The sequence below is a fragment of the Hydra vulgaris genome, chromosome 12, assembly GCF_038396675.1.
Source record: "Hydra vulgaris chromosome 12, alternate assembly HydraT2T_AEP".
In the NCBI taxonomy this organism is placed as follows: Eukaryota; Metazoa; Cnidaria; class Hydrozoa; order Anthoathecata; family Hydridae; genus Hydra; species Hydra vulgaris.
The window spans coordinates 40,979,108-40,988,450 of NC_088931.1; the positions used below are offsets into that span (position 1 = coordinate 40,979,108).

Below are 9,343 nucleotides of genomic sequence, written 5' to 3' on the forward strand. Positions count from 1 at the left end.
GCGTCTTGTACAACATCTTGTTAATTAACTTAGATTGAACTGACAACTTAACTGAGAAACTAGAAATCAAAGAAATGACTCAATTGGGCATTTATTATTAAGTAGAATTTCTAAAATTTCTTATTGAAGGATTTCAAACTTAATTGTTTAAAATTTGTTTTGCACAATTTGGGTGCATACATTTTTATTTAAGTTTGCATCATTACTCTAAAGCATACTAAGCGTTTATTTGCTATAGATACTAATACATATGTACGACTTAAAATCAGATGATATTTTAAAACCCAAGTTTTTAAGTATAACAGTTATATGAACTTTAACTTGTCAGATGTTTTATATCAAAAAATATTGAGTTTTTTCATTGCTTAGTTTTTTTTTCATTATTCTTCTCAAAAATTTAAGGTTTTGTGAACGCCAAGAAAAAAACTAAACCATAGTTTAAGCAAAAGATCAACTACGGATGAAAACGTATTGGCTCTAAGATTCTAAAACAATTCACAGCTTGATAGCATCGATGAAAAAAATCAAAGCTATACTAAATAGGTAGATTATTCTAGACATAAAGTAGTTTGAAGAAGAAAAAATATTCACTTTTAAAATAGCAAAATCAAAAGGTACTTTGTTTTTTATGTTCTCATTATTTTGCTAAACCCAGTCATTATAAGATACCGTGTATCATGCAATTGTGGTAGATAATACATTGTATTTGGTTCATTATTTAACATATTTGATAATAAATGGGACGTGTTTGGTTTATTATTTTTAATATTTAGAACACAAAACTACGAACGAAAGAAGATGCAACTCAACTTTGAATTAAAATTTCAATTAGGGAAAAGTATGCTGAACCAAAAATGAAAAAAAAAAAAGTAAATAAAAAAAAAAAGCTGAATTAAAAAAAAAGAATTATTATAACACTTATATAAATAAAATAAAATTTAAAGAAATAAGTTTGTATTTACAGTAATTTAAGAGTTAAGGTACATATTTTTCGTAATAAAGAAATTGTGCAATTTGGATAATTTTTATCCTTTGTAAAATAAATAAATTTTTTTTTGAAATTATAAACAAATTTTTTAAACACTTTTACAAATTAACAATAAGAATAATTTTGCATTACAGGCCCCAAGAAACAAACTTTTATTTGTATAAAAATAAAAATTTTTTAAAATAATAAAAATGATAAAAATAATTAGTTATTGTAAGAATATCTATATATTTATATTAAAAAGTATTTCCTTATTTTTTGTTTGTTTGAGGAAGCACTTTGTTTCTTCTGTTTTTATAGGCCTGCATTTTATGCAACATAAAAAGATTCTCTAAAGTTAATTATAAAGCTACTATTAATGTAGACGACGTACAAAAATTAATGCATTTATAAGTAAAAAAACAAAAAAGAAGTTAAGTATATTAAAAATATGTGAATATATATATGTATAAATATATATACATATATATATATATACATATATATATATATATATATATATATATATATATATATATATATATATATATACATATATATATATATATATATATATATATATATATATATATATATATATATATATATATATATATAATCATAGATAATTATATATATAAAATTACAGAAACTGTAATTGAAAACCAAATACATTACAATATCTTGAATATATAGTGGTGAAAAAACCAAAACTCTATTTAATTATTTAGAAAAAAATTAATTTTGGTTTGATAAATCAAAAGGCAAAGACTTTGCTTCACCAGCGTGTCTTTTCATATGAAGCGAAAGATGATCAGAACGTGAAAATGAACGCTCACATCTTGTACATTTAAAAGGTCGCATTCCAGTATGTTTCCGATAATGTCTCGTCAGCTCATCTGATCGTGCGAATTTCCATGTGCAACCCTCCCACGAACATTTATAAGGTTTTTCACCCGTGTGCGTACGCATGTGCGCTTTCAAGTGAGAAGATTTAGTGTAAATCTTATCACAGCCATTAAAAGAGCATTGATGAGTACGACGTTTTGAAAGTCTCTGAGAAACAGATGAACTAGAAAAAAAACAGAGCTCATTATTATTTTAAACTAACCAATCCACTAAAGAACATTTCAAATAATTTTTTTTACCAATTTCCTTTAACTGTGGCAGAGTAAACAGGTATCGTCGAACTAATCACTGGAGGTTTGATAACATAAACAGGGCTAAAGATGATAATGCAGTTGTTTGAAAAACAGTTTCCACAAAATTCTAAAAAGATATTAGCTAAGAATTTTGTAACTAAAGATTTACTAGAGAAAGCCATAACTTTTCCAATCATTTTTCAAACAAAATATCCCTTTGAATAAATCTTATTCTTCATTTAAAAACTCAGTTATGATTAATAGCAATTTACTTTGGGTTAATGACCATAAATGATTGCGTTGAAACTATGCCAGAGTAGGCAGTACTATGCCGAGTATTTGTTAATTTCAAATCCTCTGAGCTGTAATTTAAATATGGAGGTCTGGGCCTTATTTGACGTTCAACCATTGATGGTGTTCCATTCTAAAACAATCACAAAAAATCAAATAGAGATAATTCAAATCAAATAATTTTAAAGCTGTTTATTTCAAATACATTTATTCAAACATATAAGTATTGGGTTGTTCAAATATTATCAATTAATATATTTTAAAACTGATCAGTAAATTATTAGCAAAATATTATAGTCACCGGGAACATCCTTGAAGATGAAGCATATAACTGAGATGACGAAATGGAAGTTGTAAATCCTTTACTTTCACTAACAGCTCTTCTAGCTGCTGCAGCAGCAATGCAGTGAATACACTATTAAAAAATAGTAAAATCTAATGTATAACTATTTATTGATTTTATAATTTATTTCTGTGTTAACATTTTATATATAATATAATATCAAGAACAATGAGGATTCCAGGTGGAGAAATCCAGGTGGAACAGTGTCATTTAAGTTAAAATTCTCTATTTAAAAAACATTTTAAACTCTTGTGAGTTTAAAGCTAATATAATTTTTTTGTAACAAGGAGTTAAAAAATAAATAATTTATTATAATCTTTTAAAAATATTAAAATGACAAAAACAGCTTTTCGAAAAAATTTGGTATGAAATAGTAAAAAAAATATCTATGGGGACATAGATATTTTAAAATATAATATAGCTTTAAAAATAAGTTTAAAAAATTTCAAAGTTTTTGCAATGTCAAAAAAGAATATAAGGATAATAATAAATGTCATAGTTAAAAAATATTTTTACAAAGAACTGTCCATCTTGTTAGAAGTCAACATAAACCAACATGGGGGACAAACTTGTAGGAGGAACACAGTTTTCATATTTAATTCATTTTGTTTTATAAGATATAAAAATAGATTCAAAAATTTATTATATACTCAGCTTACTTTTTGTGGATCTAATTCAGGTGGAGTTTCATAATTACGAGGATAAATAATTTGACTTGTGCTTTTGTGATAATCTTCCTCTTCAGCTTCTTTCTATATCAATAATGCTTGCAATAAATATAAACAAAAATAAAACAAAAAATAAATCCATTTTAATGAAGCTTTAATAGAATATGCAGTACAGCTATGCAAATATACCACATAAAACAAAATTTACAAACTTACTTTAAAAAGATTTTGAGAATTTTCACCACTAAAAAATATTAGAGCATTATTAAACAATGTTTTGGTGACTAAAATTAACTTTACTTTTTTAAGTCATAACTGCAAAAAGCATTTTCAAAAAAACGTTTGTTAGTATTACACTAATTATTGTTGTTATTACTAATTATTGTTATTATTGTTAATTACTCTTTACGTGAAATAAAACCATATGACAAGTCTATTCTTTTATAATAAAATGTCCATTTTTTAACACAAAAAAAGGATTTAATCTATAACCTTTAAAATGAATTTATATATGCAAAAGAAATTGTGTCTTTTTGGTAGTGGTTATGCAACTCTTTTTATTATCTCCTACAGTTAAACTTTTTGTTATCTCCTAAAAGGAAATAAAGTTTGACTTTAGGAGATGATAACTCCTTTGAAGTAATTTTTTATCTGTAGAATTACTTTTGAAATTTCTCAGACCTAAATGTTGATTGTGAGGTTAAATTAAAATATGCTGTTTTATCTCAGAGCTAATATTACATTTTTAATTTCAAAAAATTCCAATAACCACATATTTGTTAAAAAAAAATTAACAACTAATATTTTAAGGCAAATGCTCTTTTTATTTACAAAGCTACGATCTGTTAAAAAACAAAAAAAATCTATTGTACGCTCCAAATACAAAACTTTGGTTAACAAATTGATTAGTCAATCATGCTGAAATTCCCAGTTTTGTGCTTTTTACATAAAATCTGCAGGTGGTCAATATTTGAAACAAATCTGAAGTGGCATCAACAAATCCATTTTTGATATGGAATAACCCTTGTTTTAATGCTGTAATTAAAAAAAAATGTTTAATGCTGTAATTAAAAAAACAAGTCTGGCTGAACAAGTCAAAGGCTGGTCTTCATAAGCTCTATTTTATATGGTTTATTTGGAATGACTCAATAATATTTAAAAGTATAAAATTATTACTTTTTTTATTAAAACATAAATTCACCTACCCAAAACTACAGAGGAGGCCACTAATGTTGAGAAGGTCTTCTTATTTTATTCTTATTTTCTTATACATTTTTCTTTCTTAACTCAATTCTTCTAAAACATTCTGAAAAGTTTATTAAACAAAACTGTTGCTCAGAGACACAGGTTAAGTGCAATACTACTAGGCATAGAGTGGGTTTGAAGCTTAATTCTTTTCGTTGAAAGCCAAGTATTCTGCCACTTGTTAACTACCCCATTCTATTACATGTATATATATATATATATATATATATATATATATATATATATATATATATATATATATATATATATATATATATATATATATATATATATATATATATATATACAAATCAGTAGAAAATCACTTATCAAACTTTTTTCATTTTACACTGAAAATTAACTTTAATCTACATATATAATAAATATAACGCATATGGTATTTATAATGGAATATTTTAAGTTTCTTACTTCAATACTTATTTTTTATCTTGTAAATATCTTATAAATTTTAACACAAACATTTCTTAGCGGTACTAGACAACAAGACCATATGGTCTTCTACGAGTTCCTGCGTTCTTTTATTTTTTAATAGCGATTGTTGTATATGTATTTTTTTATTATTATATATTAGTATTTTAAATATTGTAATGAAATGCTTATTTAAAATGTAATAAAAAGAACAAAACAAAGAAAAGAAAAAAAAAAGACTCATCAGAAATTTAATTTATAATCACTTTGTCATTGAGCACTCAATTTTGTACAATGCATTTAAAATTCATATATATATACACATATATATATATATATACACATATATATATATATATATATATATATATATATATATATATATATATATATATATACATATATATATATATATATATATATATATATATATATATATATATATATATATATATATATATATATATATATATATATACACACACACACACATATTCATTAAATTGAAAGATTGTATACCCAAAACAAAACTTTCAGAGGATGTAGCAGCACTCCTTGCATGTTCTATCTATTTAAGTTAGTTAAATATGCACAATAGCTTCAGATTAAAAAAAAAAAATTTTAATATTTAAAAAAGTAAAGATAAGGGGGTCAAATAAAATAGTTATGAGTTTTAATTAAAGATTTAAATTTTTAGAAAAAGAATTAAAGATTTTAATTCCTTTTTTTTTAAGTTGTAGAGAATTTTGAGGTGAGTTTAAATATATAATAAAATATACCAAGACATATACTAAAAAATATAATCTTTTTTGTACTAAAAAGCAGATAATAAACTTTTTAATTTAAATCTTTAGTTCAGTAAACCAAAATTGACAGGTCTCACAAGATTGACTTCGAAACAGACCTGTCAATCTTTAGTTTAGAAATATTAAAATTATTGTTGTGGCTAGCGTAACGGTATCGCTGCTTTAATTTTTTATTTTAAAGTCAAGATAGTAAAGTCTGATTGGTTCATTTAAAGTCATGGGAGCAAATACTACTGGTTAATTTTGAAAGTTTTAGTTGTTTAAATTGTAAAGTTACTGATATATTGCGTTGTACGTTTAGTCTTGCTGTATCTCAGTGGAAGCATCACCACGGTGGTCAGAGTTCAAACCTTTTATTTGAAAATACATGTTTTCAACTTTTTTTAAATGTTTTTAACTATTTAAAAAAAGTTGAAAACATTGACTGATATAGGAATAGGCACACTGAGTTTAAATACATCAACTGGTATAGGAGTAGGCACAGTAGAGCGCACATAAATCGAATAAGGGTTATGGTTTGGGTAGGCATTCTTTAAATAAAAGGAAAAGAATCAACTAAACAGAAATCACTACCGTGACTTTAAAAAAAAATTAAAGCAACGGTTGGCGAGCAACAACGCAAAATTAAATTAAAATTAAGTTTAAGTTAAAATAAAAAAATAAAATTTAAATTAAAAAGGTCACTTTTTTTTACTTATCTAATTTTCTATTTATCTTAATGTAGGCTAAATGTTGTTAACAATATTGCACCAATATAAAATGTGCACATTTTGATATATTTAGCAAATACTGATTAACAATATTGGTTATATATAAACTGCAATACAATGCCAACATATTTTTTATCATAATCAATGAAAAAACATTAAAATAAAAAAAAAGAGCTCCCTGATGAAAAAACTGCAACTCTGTTAGCAGTGCCTCTAAATTACACCACCCTTAAAACCACAGCAGTACACTATTATATCAGCGGAGTGACAAATTAAAGTATTAAAACATTTTTTTCGTACAAATAAGATTTCTATTTTGTACTCAAAAAAAAGATTATAATAAAACCATTATAACTTAAAAAAAACTTGTGGAGAAATGAAACCTGTGTTATTATGTTAACATTATTTGTAAAAATATAAATAAACAATTGAGTGTACAAATAATGGTCTCCTAGAAATAAAACATTAAAACTTACAAAAAAAAGTCTCCACGAGGATGACTTAAACCCACAACACTATCACCTGCGCCTCAAAAGAAGAGCGTTACTGCAAACACAGCACAATGCAAATATTGATGACAAAAAATTAAAGATCAAATTTGAGGACAAGTTATTTTATGAAAAGTTCTGGTTAAGTGAAAGATTATAAAAATCAAATAATTTAAAAAAAAAACTTTTTCTCACAACCAACTAATAAAGAAATTTTATTAGTTGGTTGTGAGAAAATTTAAGATGTTCCAATAGTGATTAGACTTCTTTGTTCTAAATGCCAACTTTATAAAGAGTTATATAGCTCTATAATAGTGAGCTTGATGTGACCTGTCCCACTTTTGCTGCTGGGAATGGACATTTATACATAATCAATTACTAAAATTTCTTTCACTTATATATTTGCTTTTACACTGGGCACCTGTTAATTTGTTTTGATAATTACTCAACTAACATTTAATCTGATATAATTTTGATTTCTGCTTCCCTGAGGCTTTTACAACTAAATGTGTTCTATAAAGTAACTGGACTTATGAGTCCAGTTGCAAAACTATACTAAAATAGATTTGATAACAACCGATTTAAAAGTTGAACAAAGAATTTACTATTTTTACTGTTTACTAATTTTATTTTGAATTTTAAAGTTTTATGCCCATCTTTTTTTAAAAAAAAGACTATTATGCAAACAAAAATTTGACCCTTTATAGAAAAAAATTATTTATTTTGATTTATATTTTCATGTTATTTAGATAAAGATTCTCCACAAAATGATCAAAAAATTGCATATAAAAAAAAATGCAAAATTTTTATTCAAAGTTTGTAAATAATAGCACTTCTGTTATGATATATATACATACATATGTATATATATATATATATATATATATATATATATATATATATATATATATATATATATATATATATATATATATATATATATATATATATATATATATATATATATATATATATATATATATATATATATATATATATATATATATATATATACACACACACAAATAATTTTAAATGTTTCTTCAAAATAGAGTGCTAAATGTAAGAACAAAGAAGAAAATAAATTTGATCAATGACCTTCTTTTAAAAACTTATACATTTTAAAAATACATTCTATATATAATTTTTTCAAAAAGATCATTGAAATGAAATCTATTTCATCTTGGTGATCTTCTCTTAAAAATAGATTATACATAAAAACCTTGTCATTGAAGTATAAGCATCTTTATAAACCATATCTGAAAAATAAAAATAATTATTGGATAAATATGTAAAGATTTAATTTGTTTTAAGATATAATGAATAATTTTATATTATTTTATAACATAGTAAATTTTATATTTTATAACATACAATTTTATAACATAGTAAAACACATATAATTATTTTAGTATAAAAAAGAACTTAAAATAACATAATATAAAACATCATAATACAAATATTAGTTAGACAAGTATTTTTTAATCTGCAATTTTTTATATTAACACATGTGTGTATTTGTGTGTAAAAACATAGAGTAAAACATGCAACATTTATATTTGTATATGTATGTACAAATATGTTTACATTATGTGTCCATGAAATATATAACACATATACCTTTTTTCCCATTAAATTGGCAAGATTGGTTTTTTTTATTTTTTAAAAATGAAATTTCTTCAGATATATCATGATTGATCATTGTGAATAAAGTAAAAGAAAGACATAAGTCTCTCACAAGTCAGAAACCTATATTAAATCATAAAAAAATTTTCTCCCATTTTTTACGCGTTTTCGTTCGCGACCACGCCCATGTTGTTACTGAGGTTTCGGAAACCTATATCAAGTTATCAACGAAACTCAAAAACAAAACAAAATAACGTCATTTTTTCAAATACATAATAAAAACGGTTCATTTTTATTTTTGAAGTACTTCGTTTGCTATTGTGTCTTTCAGTATACCTTATTTTAAGTGTCAACAATGTTTTGTGAAGCAATTTTAAAAATATCGTGTTTTTTTTTATAAAAACATTAAAGGAAAATAATTTTACAAATTTGTCATTTGTCAACATACGCGCAAAAGTTACATAACTTACGCGTAAAACTTACACAACTTACGCGCAAACAAATGTTATTGTGCATTTAATTCTTTTATTTATTAAAGCAACAAAAAGTAATTTACTTTTTTAGTTAGCTAATATTAGTCATCTAACTTTTCGAAAAAAGTATATTTTTTAACTATTGTGCAATAGAT

General features: G+C 23.9%; 1 protein-coding gene across 1 annotated transcript; it reads right to left on the reverse strand.

Annotated features, from left to right (window-relative positions):
• Window positions 1–987: 987 nt before the first annotated feature.
• On the reverse strand, window positions 988–8,915 carry LOC101241519 (Krueppel-like factor 6). The gene is made up of 8 exons (XM_065813268.1): window positions 8,710–8,915; window positions 8,312–8,348; window positions 3,628–3,655; window positions 3,403–3,495; window positions 2,702–2,815; window positions 2,382–2,533; window positions 2,116–2,190; window positions 988–2,039 (listed from the first exon to the last, which is right to left on the reverse strand). The coding sequence occupies exons 1-8, from the start codon at window positions 8,789–8,791 to the stop codon at window positions 1,706–1,708; spliced, it is 915 nt and encodes a 304-aa protein (XP_065669340.1). The 5' UTR covers window positions 8,792–8,915; the 3' UTR covers window positions 988–1,705.
• Window positions 8,916–9,343: the final 428 nt, after the last annotated feature.

What these genes read in the sequence shown, in the direction of transcription:
- LOC101241519 (XM_065813268.1), bottom strand. Translation starts at nt 8,791, where the DNA reads ATGATCAATCATGATATATCTGAAGAAATTTCATTTTTAAAAAATAAA. An exon ending in CCAATTTAATGGGAAAAAAG is followed by an intron (nt 8,349 to 8,709) that starts GTATATGTGTTA and finishes TTTATTTTTCAG; the next exon opens with ATATGGTTTATAAAGATGCT. An exon ending in CTGAATTAGATCCACAAAAA is followed by an intron (nt 2,816 to 3,402) that starts GTAAGCTGAGTA and finishes ATTTTTTAATAG; the next exon opens with TGTATTCACTGCATTGCTGC.